General features: G+C 37.6%; 1 protein-coding gene across 1 annotated transcript in view; it reads right to left on the bottom strand.

Moving 5' to 3' along the window:
- slco2b1 (solute carrier organic anion transporter family, member 2B1) overlaps window positions 1–15,316 on the bottom strand; it is a 36,018-nt gene extending 20,702 nt beyond the window's left edge. Inside the window, exons 1-6 of the mRNA XM_022221742.2 lie at window positions 15,209–15,316; window positions 12,967–13,069; window positions 11,872–12,009; window positions 10,651–10,813; window positions 9,591–9,815; window positions 3,575–3,673 (exon numbers count right to left, since the gene is read on the bottom strand). Coding sequence (XP_022077434.2) covers window positions 3,575–3,673; window positions 9,591–9,815; window positions 10,651–10,813; window positions 11,872–12,009; window positions 12,967–13,017 — 676 coding nt within the window. The 5' untranslated portion in view covers window positions 13,018–13,069; window positions 15,209–15,316. The remainder of the gene's footprint in view (window positions 1–3,574; window positions 3,674–9,590; window positions 9,816–10,650; window positions 10,814–11,871; window positions 12,010–12,966; window positions 13,070–15,208) is intronic.
- Window positions 15,317–18,220: the final 2,904 nt, after the last annotated feature.

Genomic DNA, 18,220 nt, shown 5'->3' with positions numbered 1-18,220 from the left:
AGGTTTTTCTTTTGGACTGGTATTGAACTGGTTTTAGCCCCGTCTCGGACCTGCTGTTTCAGGTTACTTTCACACAACTTCATCTTACTTTTAGACTAGTTTTGAATAGGTTTAGCTGTGTTTTTACTGGCTTTACTGTGGTTTTGATCTTGGTTTAAGCTAGTTTTAGCCTGGTTTCAGTCTTTGTTAGACTTGTTTTTAGCCTCGATAAACAGCAGAGTGTTTCAATCTAGTAGTTTGTATTTTTGCTCTTTTATTGCATGAGTTGTTTTTAGACTGGTGTTAGTGAGGTTTTAGCTTAGATTTGGACTAGTCTTTGGTTTGGTTGGTTTTAGCCTCATGTTGCACTGTACTGGAATAGTTTTGCTTTTTTGGACTGGTACTGAACTGAACAGTTTTCAGGCTGGTTTTGCACCAGTTTGTGTTGGTATGGTTTAAATGTTTTTTTTTTGTTTTTATACTAGTTCCAGTCTTGTTTTATACTGGTTTTGGACTTTGTCATTGGGTACAAACTCCTCTTTAAACATTTGCTGTTTTGTTTTCAAACATTTTGGGAACCTTTGATGACTTTCAGTGTGAAAAGAGAAGTTTTAAGTTGAAACTGGTCCAAAACTACTGTAAACTGGTCTAAAACTATTGGAAACTGGTTCAAAACTACCTTAAACTCATCTAAAACTACCTTAAACTCATCTAAAACTGCCTTAAACTGGTTCAAAATTACTTTAAACTGGTCTAAAACTACTTTAAATTGGTCCAAAACTGCTTTAAACTGGTCTGGTCACATTAACTGTTGGGTTTTGCTTTCTTTTGGACTGGTACTGAACTGGTTTCTGCCCAATTTTCATCCTGGTTTTGCACTGGTTTTGTCTTGGTCTGGTTTAAATGTCTTTATATATATATATATATATATATATATATATACATATATACATGTATACATATATATATATACACACACACACACACACATATATATATATATATATATATATATATATATATATATATATATATATATATAAACACACACATACATATATATATATATATATATATATATATATATGTATGTATGTATACATTTTTTTTACTGGTTCCAGTCTTGTTTTACACTGGTTTTGGATTTTGTCATTGAGTACAAACTCCTCTTTAAACATCCGCTGTTTCGGTTTCAAACTTTTTAAGGAATTTTGATGATTTTCAGTGTGAAAACAGAAATGTTAAGTTTACTGTAGCTGCTTTATTGTGACCAGAGGTGGGTAGTAACGAGTTACTTTTACTTGAGTAATTTTTAGAAAAAAATGTACCTCTGAGTGTAGTTTTACTCAGCCATACTTTTTACTTTTACTTGAGTAGATTTCTGAAGAAGAGACGCTGCTCTTACTCCGTTACACTGGGCTACACTCAACTGGTTACTTTTTTGTTTACCGCATTAAATCTGCTTTATTTTGCCGGAGAGATGCCCCCAGTAGATCTACCACATGACTGTGTTTGACCAATCAGACAAAGCAACAACAATCATGTGACTCCGTTTTACCAGACGTCGTCCTGCAGTCACATGACCACATACAAACTGTGGCAGCATCGTGGCACAAACTCTTCACATGGAGCAGACAGGGAATGAAAACACAGGGGTGTTTTCGAGATGTTTGATCTTGCTTCGGAGTCCGACAGCATTAGCATAGCATTAGCATGGATATCATGGGCTGAAGTGAAGCGAGACGTCGGGTTTGGTAGGTCCACGTGATACAGCGTGGTGGTGGGGTAAAATACAGCATGCAGTCTATGTTGTCACTGGAAGTAGTTTGCACTGTTCAAACATACAAACGTTACCTTACTACAGGTATTTGTTTCAAAGCTTTATGTTGTGAAAAACTGAGATTTAGAAATTTGTGTTTCTTGTGCCTTAACTTGTCATTTTGTTTATTTATTTTTTGTTATTTTTTATTTTATTATTTGAAAACACCAGAATTTGCACATTATTTTACATTTTTGTCCGTCTGATCGCATCATTTCTAAAACACTTACTCAGTACTTGAGTAGTCTTTCCACCAAATACTTTTTTTACTTTTCCTCGAGTAATTTTTTGGATGACAACTTTTTACTTCTACTTGAGTGATATTATTTTGAAGTAACACTACTCTTACTTGAGCACAGTTTTTGGCTGCTCTACCCACCTCTGACTGTGACTACTTGACCTCAATTCTTTAATCTGCAGAAAAGCTCAGTTAATCAAACAACGACTGATGTGTCACTCCACACAATAAGTAACCTGTGGAGCAATAAAATACTGGTTTACAGCCACAACGAAGGAGCTGAGTGACAAGAGAATCCTTCATTCACTGATGAAGACGTGCTCTAAAACCACATCTGAACCTTTATGAACTCGCAGCAGGTCAAAGTCCTGAACCGATCCCATAAAACTGAGCTCATGAATGTGCACATATCAAATAAACACAACGTTCCCACACGCCTCGCTGACGGGATGAAGAAACAGGTTTCTGTCTGAACACGTCTGTACTAGAGGGTGAGAAGCTGCATTAATCCTGAAGCTGTCAAACAACAACAGAGTCACAACGGAATATGAGGAGGCAGAAAAACAATAAGATTAATGCAGCGTGACTCAGAAACAGTGAACCAAGGTGTTGGAAGACACTCAGCAGAGAGGAATGTTTCAACAAATTTAACTTGAACTTTAACTGCATGGGAGACTGATATCCAAAATAACCCAAAACCTGTCCAAAACGACTCACAGCTACTCCAAAACGACTTCTAATCTGTCAGCAATGAAGACACCTTGTCAAAATGACTTCAAAATGACAAAAGCTTGTACAAAATGAGAGAAAATGTGTTCAACATGAGTGGAATGTTGCTTAAATTACTCTAATTTGTAAAAACAAGTCTCAGAATGGGTCTAAAACTACGTGAGAATAGTCAGAAATGACTTAAAATGTGTCCAAAACGACTTCAAACCCGTCCAAAATGACGATGTGTTTAACGAGTTGTCTCGTTATTCATGGTTGTTCAACCATCAAACTGGTTCAAAACTACCTTAAACTGGTCCAAAGTTACTTTAAACCGGTCTAAAACTACTTTAAACCAGACTAAAACTGTTTCAAGCCGGTCCAAGACTACTTAAACCTGTCTAAAAATATTTTAAATTGGTCCAGACTACTGTAAATTGGTCTAAAACTGCTTTAAACTGGTCCAAAACTACTTAATCTTTTCTAAAACTACTGTAAACTTGTCCCAAACTGCCTTAAATTAGTCTAAAACTACCTTAAACTGGGTTAAAAGTACTTTAAACTGGATTAAAACTGCTTTAAATTAGTCTACAACTACTTGGAATTCATCAAAAATAACTAAAATTTAGCTAAACTATTTCAAAGTGGTCCTAAACTACATTTTTCTATATGTCATGGAGCCAAACTGTTCATTTCTAACATCAGACTTTCTCTTCATGTGTGGATCTAAACCAGCAATGACTTCCCTGATGTCGATTTATTTCCACATCAAGAAACTTTAACTTGGTTATGAGCAAGAAATAAATAGGATAAATAAGTGTTCTCCTCACCTTTGGTCAGTTTGTCAAAGTCGACATAGAACCTCTGCATGAAGGCCCCAGTGATGAAGCCCAAGGCCGGACCGATGGAGGTGACGGCCAGAAGGATGCCTGAAAGAAAAACTGACTTTTACTGCAGAATCACATCTGGAAATACACTTCCTGTCCAAGAGAAGAGTCTCCACCTGGATATAACTGAGCAAACAGGTAAGATCCTCGCTGATCCTCATTTCTAAACAACCATGATGGAAGACATATCCTATGGTCATGAAGGATGTCAATCTGTCTCAGAAGGTCAGATTATTGACCTGCATCAAGCAAAGAAAACAACTAAGGACATGAAACAACTAAAATCAGGTTAAAAAACGGTCTGATGCACCATTAAAACCTGGAAAGATAGTGGAGAACCATCATCTTCAATAACAAATGTGGTCTGATGAGTCCAGATTTACCCTGTTCCACAGTGATGGGGGCATCAGGGTAAGAAGAGAGGCAGATGAAGTGATGCCCTCATCATGACTGATTTCTACCATCCTGTGGGGGTTAAGGTTATGATCTGGGGTTGGTCAGGTTCAGCAACGTTATGTTCGTAAAGAATGAGATGAGCTGATACCCGAGTACAGGAGGTCCTCAACTTAAGTCAGAGTTCTGTTCCTACAGTGTGATGTAAGATGATTTTCGCCGTAAGTTGGAACTTCAGTGAAAATGTTAACAAATCCATTCCGTTCATCACGATATCCATCAGTTCTTCATAAAGTCATGAATATCAACGGCTTTCACACTGTAACAGACTGATATTGTTGTTGATGTTAAGGTTTCAGTGTTTATTGTTCAGTTCCAGATTTACCTGATGTCATTGAACATGCAATGTTTAGTTAGCTCACCTCTGATTGGCTGAGAGTCAGCAGTAGAGAGAGCTGGGAATGGCAGCTAATTCTGGAGCTAAGTTATGGGTTTTTTCTAGTTCTTCTGGAGCTAAGTTATGGGGGTTTTCTAGATATTCTGGCGTTGGTTACAGTGGAACCCTCTGTGCTTGTTTAGTTTCATGTTTGGTCATTTTCAGTCCGTTTTGACAGAATTTAAGTCTCTTTGTGGTCATTTTGTACATTTTTGTGGCCATTTTCAGTCTCTTTGTGATCATTTTAGGTATTTTGTGGTCATTTTGCAGCTTTCTGTATTCAATAAACCAGCAGAGAACCAGATAAAGTCTCACTCATTCATCACAGAGGGTCACTACAACATGTTGACCTGTTTTTACATCCTGACCCATGTTGGTCGGTGTTTCTGTTCCCAGCATTTTATTCTGTCTAATTTCACTTCCATGGAGACGGCTTTCCTTTTCTTCCAATCATCAGAAGAGTCTGACTTACGCTGGGAGCCATGATGAAGGACAAAAAGTTAGTGAATGCAGCACAATCCAAGGTGGAGTACAACCAGAGAATGGAAACAAGGCCGTCTGATAGCGCCACATGACGACATATTCATCCACTCTGCTCATCAACTAGTTCCACGTAACCAGTTCTGACCTAACGATGACACGCTGAAGGTCGATGATGTCATAAACCGAGGACCTGCTGTACTTCCTGTTCCAGGATGACGATGCCAGGATTGATGGGCTCACATTGAGAATGAGTGGATCAAGGAGCATGAGATGGATCGACCTCCACAGAGTCCACACTGAGTTTTTGGGCATTTGCAATCATTTTTCAACAACTCTGCACAGATTTATACCATTTCAGACAGTTTAAAGGTCATTTTTACACAGGTTTATGTAATTTTAGACAAATTTTGAAGCATTTTGAATATTTTTTTAACGGTAGCAGAAAGATTTATGCTATTTTAAAAAGTTTTAAGTCATTTCAGATAGTTTTGAAATATTTTGATTGATTTTACATAAATTTATGTATTTTTTTTGTTACTAATTTTGAAGTATTTTGAATATGAATTATTCCATCAGTAGAAGATGTTTCTCCATGCTGGATGGATCTCCAACTACTATAACTCGTCTGTTCTCTGTTTCTGAGCCATGCTGTGTTTATTTATTCATCCAGTTGGTTCTATTTTCCTCTCAGTCTGGTTGGTACGAATATTAAAGGGAAATAGGCTGAAGCTCGGGTAATAGGCGTTATTTCTTTCGTTTAGCTGCACTATCAGCCGCTCTCAGACGTCTCTTTGTTTACTTGTGTGTTCGCTGATAAACTCCTCCTTCCTCCAGAATTATCAGCTGCATGTCGGTATGAAAGTTATTTGCCAGACAGAAGACGGTAAACATCCACGCCTCCTGTTAACTCGATCTGTTCTTCCTGCAGGCCGCTTCATAAAAACAAGTCGGATAGAAAACAGATCTGCTTCAGGTCACCTGATCTGAGCTACTGATTGCAGCAGCTTCTTACATAAGAACCTGTTTTAAACGTCTTCCTGGAACCAGCAGCTCCACTTTCTGTGGGCGCCTCTAAAACAACCACAGATTGGACTTTATCAGCCCTAAAGCCCACCGGCAGGTCTGGAACGTGTTTTTATTTTTAAAAGTTACGAAATGACACCATTTATCACCAAGAAACTGTAAAAAGAACAAGAATCTTTATGCTTTGACTTTCAAACGGTCCTTGAGCGTCTAATGTGAGATGCTTGGTTCAAAAACTCTGCACTTTAAATCCTAATTATTCCTCAAAATCACTTTGTAAAAGCAATAAAATAAATGCAGCACGGCTCAGAAACAGTGAACAGAGGAGTTAAAGTAGTTGGAGATACATTCAGCATGGTCAAACATCTTTCTACAGCTGGAATAATTCATATTCAAATTGAGTCAAAATTTGTCCAAAATGCCACAAACTTGTGCAAAATCAGTGTAAAAATGGTCAAAAATGACCCAAAAACTGTCTGAAATTATAGAAACTCACTCATGATGACTCAAAAATGATCCAAAATGCCATAAACATGTAAGCAATTGTTTTAAAAAAATATTCAAAATGCTTCAAAATTTGTCCAAAATGACATAAAATTGTGCAAAAATGACTTTCAAACCATCTAAAATGGTATAATTTTATGCAGCATTGTTTAAAAATGTTGTAAATGCACCTACATGTGTTAAAAATTAACATGAGAGGACAATAAAATCTGCTGGATGAATAAATATATGCAGCACAGCTCATAAACAGTGAACAGAGTTAAAGTAGTTGGAGATCCATTCAGCATGGAGAAACATCTTCTACTGATGATGAGCAGAGCAGAGAAACTATTGCTGTCCAATATGAAAAACCTTGTCCAAAATGGCAAAAGCAAGTCAAAAACTACCCAAACATGATGGAAATTGACCAAAGCTGCTTGAAATTTGCCAAAAAACTTACATAAAACTTCTCCAGAATAACTCAGAATAACTCTCCAAAATAACAGAAACTTGCCCTTTATGGCAACAAAAACCTGCCAGAAAGGACAAAAGTTTCTTTCAAGCTGTCTAAAATGTGTCCACAATTACTCTAAACTTTAACAAAACGATTTGAAATGTGTCCAAAATAACAAAACATGCATAAACTCTGTCAGAAATTACATAAAACATGTCCAATGTCACAAAAACGTCCAAACTCTTTTAAACTTTAATCCAAAATCACTAAAAACTTTATCAAAAATGACAAAAACCTCCACAACAACTTTAAACTTTGTAACTACTTAAAATAGAATCCGAAATTACTCCAAAGACGTCTAAAATGACTCAAACTGTTGTCCAAAACTCGCCACAGTGAGCTAAAAAAAATTAGCCACAGCAAGTTCAAACAACTAGCCATAGTGAGCAAAAACAACTAGCCACAGTGAGCAAAAACAACTAGCCATAGTGAGCTAAAAATAGCCACAGTGAGCAAAAACAACTAGCCACAGTGAGCTAAAAATAGCCACAGTGAGCAAAAACAACTAGCCACAGTGAGCAAAAACAACTAGCCATAGTGAGCTAAAAATAGCCACAGTGAGCAAAAACAACTAGCCATAGTGAGCTAAAAATAGCCACAGTGAGCAAAAACAACTAGCCATAGTGAGCAAAAACAACTAGCCACAGTGAGCTAAAAATAGCCACAGTGAGCAAAAACAACTAGCCATAGTGAGCTAAAAATAGCCACAGTGAGCTAAAACAACTAGCCACAGTGAGCAAAAACAACTAGCCACAGTGAGCTAAAAATAGCCACAGTGAGTAAAAACAACTAGCCACAGTGAGCAAAAACAACTAGCCATAGTGAGCTAAAAATAGCCACAGTGAGCAAAAACAACTAGCCACAGTGAGCAAAAACAACTAGCCATAGTGAGCTAAAACTACCCACAGTGAGCTAAAACTACTAGCCACAGTGAGCAAAAACAACTAGCCACAGTGAGCTAAAAATAGCCACAGTGAGCTAAAACAACTAGCCACAGTGAGCAAAAACAACTAGCCACAGTGAGCTAAAAATAGCCACAGTGAGCAAAAACAACTAGCCACAGTGAGCAAAAACAACTAGCCATAGTGAGCTAAAAATAGCCACAGTGAGCAAAAACAACTAGCCACAGTGAGCAAAAACAACTAGCCATAGTGAGATAAAACTACCCACAGTGAGCTAAAACTACTAGCCACAGTGAGCAAAAACAATTAGCCACAGTGAGCTAAAAATTGCCAGTCAGCTAAAACAACTAGCTACAGTGACCTAAAACAACTAGCCACAGTGACCTAAAACAACTAGCCACAGTGAGCAAAAACAACTAGCCACAGTGAGCAAAAACAACTAGCCACAGTGAGCTAAAACTAGCCATAGTAAGCTAAAGCTAGCCACAATGAATTAAAATAACTAGCCACAGTGAGTTAAAACAACTAGCCACAGTAAGCTAAAACAACTAGCCACAGTGAGCTAAAACTACCCACAATGAGCTATAACTAGCCACAATGAGTGTTACGGCCACCAGTATTGGTGTGCCGTCTCGTTGTGAGGTGGTGCTTTATTGGGCCTTTCGTGTGGGAGAAATGTTTGTGTGTGGGTTCAGTGGTGACTTTTTCAGAGTCTTTGGAACCCCAGCTGCTGGCCGTTTCAGCTGATGACACACAGAGCTGATGACGACCTGCACTTCCGTCTGGTTCTCCCCGCCCTTCGGCCATCCTGATTGGACCACCCTCCAGCTCCTCCTCCCCGGACCAATCGGAGGCAGACAAGCACCACACCTGTTGACTATAAAGCCCCACCACGCCATTAGGTTTGGTGGCTGGTATTTTGACCAGTCCACCCTGGTGCTCTCTTTGTTCTGTGTGGTCTTTCGGACTGGAAGCACTTGTGGTGGGTGCTCCAGACAACTCCGACCTTCTGTTGGCTTTAGTTTAGTGTGGAGACTGAGGCTCCATTTCGTAGTCTGCCAACTCTGTGTAGAAACCACTATGTATGTTGAGCTGTTGTAAATTATGCTCATTATGTACACCGTTTCAGAGGCACCAGTTTTGTTTAGTTTGTTCTGTACACATTTTGTATTAGTTTTTGTTCCTGGTGGTGGGTGTTGCTTCTGTAGTTTGGTTTGGCTAGGGAGTTTAGTTGTTTTCTTTGTGTTTAGCTTAGTTACAAACTCTGTTAGCCTTTGTTATGTTTTATTCCGTTCTTTGTTTTGGCAGCACCCACTCGTCCTGTGTTTATTGTCACTTTTCTGTTCCCTTTCACTACTAAGCAATAAATCCCTTAACCTAAACCAACACCATCTGGTTATTTTGTTGCATCCAGCCAACCCCTAGAGGTTGGATTGTAACAATGAGCTAAAATTAGCCACAATGAATTAAAACAATTAGCCACAGTGAGCTAAAAAATGAGACACATTGTGCGAAAGCTAGCCACAATGAGTTAAAACGAGTCATAGTGAGCTTAAATCAGCCACAGTGAGCTAAAACTAGCCACAGTGAGCTTAAATGAGCCACAGTGAGCTAAAACTAGCCACAGTGATCTAAAATGAGCCACAGTGAGCTAAAACAACTAGCCACATTGAGTTCAAACGAGCCACAGTGAGCTAAAACTAGCTGTATTTGTGCATTTCGTACCGAGGTACAGCGGGGAGTTCCTCCTGCTAGCGTGGTCATCGATGTACGAGATGCCAAACGGTTGGATGGGAACTGAAGCCACGCCCAGCAGCAGCTGAGCCAATAGCAGCAGAGGATATGCCACCTGCTGGGCGGGGCTCTCATGCTCCTGACAACTCTGATTGGACGACGGGGCAGCCGAGCTGCTCTCTGATTGGCAGAGACCGGAGCTGTTGTCACTGGAGGCTGAAAGGAAACAGAAGTTTATGTTAATACAAAATAAAAGTCTGAAGTTTAAAGAATGAGAATGAGTCTGATAAAAATTTGGCAAAAAATGAAAACAATGAAAAAAGGTAAATATCAGAAAAAACATAAATACAGTAAAAAAAGCGTAATTTTAAATTCCTTTACTGAAATTTAACCATTTATACATTTTCAATTTTTATGTTTTTGTTATTTTGTTTTTCTTTATTTTTTATACTGTCAAACATATGAATAGATTTTTTCTGTGATTTTACAAGATATTTTCTGTAATTAAACAAAATTAATATATAGTATATGTAAAAAAACTATTTTTTCAAAAAAATACAGTAAAACACAGTGTCAGTAAAGAAATTGATATTTTTAAAAATACAAATTTTTGGTCTGGATGTAAAATTAAGGTTTTTAAATTATTTTTCAGTCCTTAATATGACTTTTCTTTCTTTTAAAAAACAGAAAATATCTGTAAATTAATGGCATGTTTACTGATTTACATACAGTAAAAAAAAAGTGGAATTTTACAGTGCAAGACCCAATTACTTGTTTGTTTGACTCTTTTGTTTTTATTGTTTTTACAAATTTATTTTTAAAAATAGCATAAAGACTATTTTACTGAGAGAGCTCTAGATAATAAATAGTAAAGTCGCAGAAATGAAGTTTAAATTTATGTTCACAGGAAAAAACTATAAATAATTTTCACGTTTTAGTAATTTTACCATATTTGACATAAGATCAAACTATTTTTTTTATATTTTACTGTATATTATCGTTGATTTAGCCGAGGAAACCTTTAAAATAATGGTTGTTTTTCACGTCTCACAGCTGATGTCGTGTCCGTAGTCGTATTTCCCGCTCAGGAAGTGAGGCGTCGCCATCAGCAGCGAGGCCACGCCTGCCAGCAGAGCTCCGCCTCCGATGAACCGTGGCCGGTGGACTCGACTGCCAAAGAAACTGACGAAGACGATGAGGACGGTGTTTCCCACCTGAAAAAACATGGAAAATTAGCAATATTTAGTTTCAAATCACTTTGGACAATTTAATGTCTTTTTGGACACATTGTGGGTTGTTTCAGTCGAAGACTTTAGCATTTTTTAGACAACTTAATGTCTTTTGGACACATTTTAAATCAGTTTACACAATTTTATGTCTTTGTGGACGAACTTACTTATTACTTTTTGGACAAATTTTTAAGTAATTCTTGGACAATTTAATGTCTGTTTGGACAAATTTTGAGTCATTTTTGGGTTATTAAATGTCATTGTGGACACATTTTGAGTAAATTTTGGACAATTTAATGTCTTTTTGGACAAATTTTGGATTGTTTCAGACCAATTTTAAGTTGGTTGGAAAAGACTTCAGCATTTTTTTAAAAAATGTAATGCCTTTTGGACAATTTTTGAGTTATTTTTGGACAATTTATTGTCTTTTCGGATAAATTTTGAATTATTTTTGGACAATTTTAATGTCTTTTTGGACACATGTTGAGTCTTTTTTTGGACAGTTTATTTTATTTTGGAGGGCTTTTAGACAGGTTCATGTCTTTTTGCAGTTTTGAATCTTTTGGACAGGTTTCAAGTCATTTTTTTGCAAATTCTTTGTTACACTGACCAAGCTTTGGACCATTTTGGACACTATTTGAGTCATTTTTGGACAGTTTACTTTATTTTGGAGATTTTCTGAACATCTGAAGTTTTTCATTTGTGAAACCCAGTATTTTCTTTGAAAGACACTGATGCTAATTCTAGACTATTCTGTATGTCTTTGGACATATTTCATTTAACTTCTGATTGATTGCTGTCTTTCTGGACAGTTTTCAATGCTTTCCCCTGTTTTCAGGTTATTTCTAAGCTAATCCTGAGTTATTGGGGATCAGTTTGAAGTTATTTCAGATCAGTTTTAAGTCAGTTTGAACAACAAAACCTGATAATTCATCCATTGTTTTTGATCTCTTCCACAGCAGGAGTTGAGGTTCCTGCTACTAAACGTCTTGTAGCTGCAGAACCAGGAAACAGAACCTCAGAACCTCCAGAGGAACACCGACCTCGTTGAAGGCGGCCAGCACACCAGACTTCTGGCTGGACAGACCATAACGTCTCTCTATGGTGGTGATGGAGCTCTTCATGTAGCCGGACACCAGGAGCTGAGACAACTGGAGCAAACTGTGGCAGAACACAAAGAACTGAGGAGGAGATGATGAAAAAGATGAAGGAGAAGGAGAAGAATGAGATGATGAAGAAGAAGGAGGAGGAGAAATGGGAGGAAAATGAGTTCAAAATAAGAATCCATTAAAACCTGCTGAGTTCCTTTTGGAACCTTGAATCCATTTAAACCATCAACTGTTCCTGAAAGATAATTATTGTAGTTTAATAAAAAAACACTTTGATCAGCAGCTGGAACCAAAATTAACAGAAAGATTCCATCCAACATGAGGAGTTCTCCACAGGTTCAGGGTTTAGCGTTATTCTGCATCAGACGGGTGAATTATTTACATTTATTTACTAAATAATATTCTTAATACGATCGCTAAAACAACAGTAAAGAGATTTAGTCGTTTCTGTAAAGCCTTGAAATGACAGATAATGGAAAAGAGAACATCAGCTGAGGAATAAAAACCTTTAAAACCTTTAATCTAAAATATCTGAAGAAAAACAGAAAACAGATAACAATGCACCAACTGGAAAATTTCAAACATTTATTATGACCACTACGTGTCAGCTACAGTTATGAGCTTTGGTAGAAATATTTAACTGGTCAAGACGTACAAAAATGTAATTGACACTCATGCTCAAAATCCAACAGGAAGTCGGCCATTTTGGATGTTTGAAACAGGAAGTGCTGTATGTGTAGCCTGCAGATGCTCCAATCTGCCTCAAACTTTACATGTTTGATCAGAGTCCTGCCCTCATCACATCCATAATATGCTCTCATACACTTCCAGTCACAGCGCCACCTGGTGACCAGTCAGGATATGAGGACCCGACCAACGCTGCTTGCAGCTTTAATTATAAGTATTTTTGCCGACATGTGAAGGTTTGAGTCATTTTTTTTACAGGTTACATCGTTTTTTTAAAGTCCATTCCCAACAAACAGAAACTAAACACGGTGAATAATGGAGCAGAAAACCTCAGAGACCAACCTTGATGCTGTTGAAGAGACCTTTAGGCCGAACTGGGTCTGGGACGCCCATCCTGGAAACTCCTGGAAACTCCTGGAAACAGCCTCAGTTTGAGTTGCTGCAGCTGAAATTAGTTGATTTTGTTTGTCAGAGGAGAAAAGCAAAAAAAAAAACGTCAGAAGTGAACAAAACCCTGAAAACTTTTCTGTTCCTGAAGCTGAACGTTCTGTGAAATGTTCTGATCCGATCTAAAGAAGCTTATTAAAGAGAAACACATTTAAATGACTGTTAACTGGAAAATAAAGACACACAGTTTTACTCGTTTTTTACAGTTAGCATGTAAATAAATATATTTTTCAGTGATTTTATCAGATTTTATGTGTAATTTGACAAAACAAGGACATATCTAAAATAGGTAATTAAACAAATTCAGTAAATTATATTTCTTGTGAATTAAAACGGTAAAATACTGCAGTCAAATGCTTTAAAATTTATGTGAGCAGTAGTCATAGTTTAGGACTGGTTTATTTATTTATTGTGTGAATTTATTAATTATTATCTGTAATTTAAATGTTAATATTTACAAACAGAAAATATCTGTCAAATATTAGTCCTGGCTGCTTTAAATCTGGTAAAAGAATTATTTTATTTTATCTCGTTTTATTTTGACATTTTTAAAGATTTTTGAATGAATTGAATTGAATTTTTCAGAAACATATTTACAGTTTTGAAGCAGAATGTTGTTAGCCTAGCCACGCTAGACAACCCACGGCAACGAATTTAATTCTCTGCCAGGGTGGGTCTAGTTACCCGCCATAAGGCTCGAGGCTGGATTCTCCTAAAACTGGCCGGACCAATCACCATGAAGTGTAGAGTCAGAAGGCGGGCGTAACTAAGTGACGACAGAGGAGCAACGATTCTGACAGAAACAACCGGCGCACAATAAACAGTTATCTTTGGACTCGGCTTTGGCCACAGCCCTTAAAGATTTGAAGCTAAAATTCAACTTGAAAGATAAACAAAGGACGGCACTGAAGTGTTTCATTGAGAAGAAAGACGTATTTGGACTTATGCCGACGGGATATGGCAAATCCTTAATATACCAGTTGGCTCCGCTGGTTGGGAAGCTAATGGGACTTAGCCACAATCCGCCGGCGCTCTTGGAACCACGTCAGCCTATTCGTTGCGCTGATTGGTTGTATACCTACCCAATTGCTGCAGAGTGATTTGAAAGACAACCTTTTAGCCCGCCTCCCTCCCTGTTGAGCTTCCCTAGATCCTTGTGCCTTCAGAAACATGGGTGTAGCATGGCTAGGCTCGAATGTTGTTGTTTTATTGGTTAAATAAAAATGAAAAAGTTAAAATGTGACATTAAATGAAATTTGCAATTTTTTAAAAACATTTATGTAATTATATAAAAAATTCTCTTTGTTTATGTCCAAAAATCATTTTTCTTTAAAATAACAAAGGAACTAGAATGTTTTTATTTTTATTTACAGGTCAGTGATATTTATTATTTTACATTTTAATTTTATGGAACTGTCTGTTCTGGGAAATTTATGAATATCTTCACATTTTAAAAATATATATATGTGGAAAAAAGTCTGTTAAATAAACAAAATTAAAATAATTCAGTAAAAAAATGCAGATTTATTTGTTTATTTACTTATTTATCTCTCTTTGCGTCCACTTCAGCATATTTATTTGTTTATTTATTCATTCGGGCACACAGGAAATAATTCTTATGATTAAATTAAATCACAAACATGGAAAAAATCTGACAAATAAATGTTTATTAAACAAGTAAAAATACAGATTTTATTTATAACACATGGGAAATAATTCTCAAATGAACAGATTTAATCACACAAATGATCAATACTCTCCTTTTAGACATTATTATTATTATTCTGATGTTTTTGTGAGTCTTCTGTCCAAAACTGAAGTCTTTTTTAAAGGTTTTATTTAATGACAGTTTGTATCTGAAGCTTTTAAAGTGAAATCTAAGAACGTTTTCTTCCTTTTACGAAATCAATATTGATTATTCCTCTCTCAGTTTAATGTTTCTATGAAGAAGCTTTCCTTCATCTCTTCTGTCAAACGTTTCTGCAGCTCCAGACATGTGGTTTAAATTCAGCCCAACCAGCTGCAGCAGATCTTAACCTGAAACCATTGAACAGTTTAACGTCTGAATGCAAACATTAAACTGGACGTTCTTTCCTCTGCAGCAGATTAAACCATTGAAACGTTAAACTGGACTCACTGTGAAGCAGCAGCAGATCCTCTGATCCTCCGTTTCAGTCGCAGAGTTTCAGGAAAAAGCAAACAGACGCTAAGACTGAAGCCCTGGGGAGGAAGAGGAGGAGGAGGAGGAGGAGGAGGAGGAAGAGGAGGAGGAGGAGGAGGAGGAGGAAGAGGAGGAGGAGGAGGAGGAGGAGGAGGAGGAGGAGGAGGAGGAGAAACTTGAACCGAGTGTCGACGGACCGAAGGAAACGGAGTAAGCCTTAAAAACGCGACACAAACAGAAACAGGTTTAGTGCTGCAGGTTTAACAAGAAATAAAATCCTCAAGGAAATGACTCGACTGGTTTCATCTGCACACAAAACAGCTGCAAAGACACACAAAAATCACACAAAACAGCTGCAAAGACACACAAAAATCACACAAAACAGCTGCAAAGACACACAAAAATCACACAAAACAGCTGCAAAGACACACAAAAATCACACAAAACAGCCGCAAAGACACACAAAAATCACACAAAACAGCTGCAAAGACACACAAAAATCACACAAAACAGCCGCAAAGACACACAAAAATCACACAAAACAGCTGCAAAGACACACAAAAATCACACAAAACAGCCGCAAAGACACACAAAAATCACACAAAACAGCTGCAAAGACACACAAAAATCACACAAAACAGTTGCAAAGACACACAAAAATCACACAAAACAGCCGCAAAGACACACAAAAATCACACAAAACAGCCGCAAAGACACACAAAAATCACACAAAACAGCCGCAAAGACACACAAAAATCACACAAAACAGCCGCAAAGACACACAAAAATCACACAAAACAGCCGCAAAGACACACAAAAATCACACAAAACAGCCGCAAAGACACACAAAAATCACACAAAACAGCCGCAAAGACACACAAAAATCACACAAAACAGCCGCAAAGACACACAAAAATCACACAAAACAGCCGCAAAGACACACAAAAATCACACAAAACAGCCGCAAAGACACACAAAAATCACACAAAACAGCCGCAAAGACACACAAAAATCACACAAAACAGCCGCAAAGACACACAAAAATCACACAAAACAGCTGCAAAGACACACAAAAATCACACAAAACAGTTGCAAAGACACACAAAAATCACACAAAACAGCCGCAAAGACACACAAAAATCACACAAAACAGCCGCAAAGACACACAAAAATCACACAAAACAGCCGCAAAGACACACAAAAATCACACAAAACAGCCGCAAAGACACACAAAAATCACACAAAACAGCCGCAAAGACACACAAAAATCACACAAAACAGCTGCAAAGACACACAAAAATCACACAAAACAGCTGCAAAGACACACAAAAATCACACAAAACAGCCGCAAAGACACACAAAAATCACACAAAACAGCCGCAAAGACACACAAAAATCACACAAAACAGCTGCAAAGACACACAAAAATCACACAAAACAGCTGCAAAGACACACAAAAATCACACAAAACAGCCGCAAAGACACACAAAAATCACACAAAACAGTTGCAAAGACACACAAAAATCACACAAAACAGCCGCAAAGACACACAAAAATCACACAAAACAGCCGCAAAGACACACAAAAATCACACAAAACAGCCGCAAAGACACACAAAAATCACACAAAACAGCCGCAAAGACACACAAAAATCACACAAAACAGCCGCAAAGACACACAAAAATCACACAAAACAGCCGCAAAGACACACAAAAATCACACAAAACAGCCGCAAAGACACACAAAAATCACACAAAACAGCCGCAAAGACACACAAAAATCACACAAAACAGCTGCAAAGACACACAAAAATCACACAAAACAGCCGCAAAGACACACAAAAATCACACAAAACAGCTGCAAAGACACACAAAAATCACACAAAACAGCCGCAAAGACACACAAAAATCACACAAAACAGCCGCAAAGACACACAAAAATCACACAAAACAGCCGCAAAGACACACAAAAATCACACAAAACAGCCGCAAAGACACACAAAAATCACACAAAACAGCCGCAAAGACACACAAAAATCACACAAAACAGCCGCAAAGACACACAAAAATCACACAAAACAGCCGCAAAGACACACAAAAATCACACAAAACAGCTGCAAAGACACACAAAAATCACACAAAACAGCCGCAAAGACACACAAAAATCACACAAAACAGTTGCAAAGACACACAAAAATCACACAAAACAGCCGCAAAGACACACAAAAATCACACAAAACAGCCGCAAAGACACACAAAAATCACACAAAACAGCCGCAAAGACACACAAAAATCACACAAAACAGCCGCAAAGACACACAAAAATCACACAAAACAGCCGCAAAGACACACAAAAATCACACAAAACAGCTGCAAAGACACACAAAAATCACACAAAACAGCCGCAAAGACACACAAAAATCACACAAAACAGCCGCAAAGACACACAAAAATCACACAAAACAGCCGCAAAGACACACAAAAATCACACAAAACAGCTGCAAAGACACACAAAAATCACACAAAACAGCCGCAAAGACACACAAAAATCACACAAAACAGCTGCAAAGACACACAAAAATCACACAAAACAGCTGCAAAGACACACAAAAATCACACAAAACAGCTGCAAAGACACACAAAAATCACACAAAACAGCTGCAAAGACACACAAAAATCACACAAAACAGTTGCAAAGACACACAAAAATCACACAAAACAGCTGCAAAGACACACAAAAATCACACAAAACAGCCGCAAAGACACACAAAAATCACACAAAACAGCTGCAAAGACACACAAAAATCACACAAAACAGCCGCAAAGACACACAAAAATCACACAAAACAGCTGCAAAGACACACAAAAATCACACAAAACAGCTGCAAAGACACACAAAAATCACACAAAACAGCCGCAAAGACACACAAAAATCACACAAAACAGTTGCAAAGACACACAAAAATCACACAAAACAGCTGCAAAGACA

The sequence above is a fragment of the Acanthochromis polyacanthus genome, chromosome 17 (genome assembly GCF_021347895.1).
Source record: "Acanthochromis polyacanthus isolate Apoly-LR-REF ecotype Palm Island chromosome 17, KAUST_Apoly_ChrSc, whole genome shotgun sequence".
Taxonomy (NCBI): Eukaryota; Metazoa; Chordata; class Actinopteri; family Pomacentridae; genus Acanthochromis; species Acanthochromis polyacanthus.
Note: the sequence above shows the minus strand (reverse complement) of the source record. Positions and strands in the feature narration are given on the sequence as shown.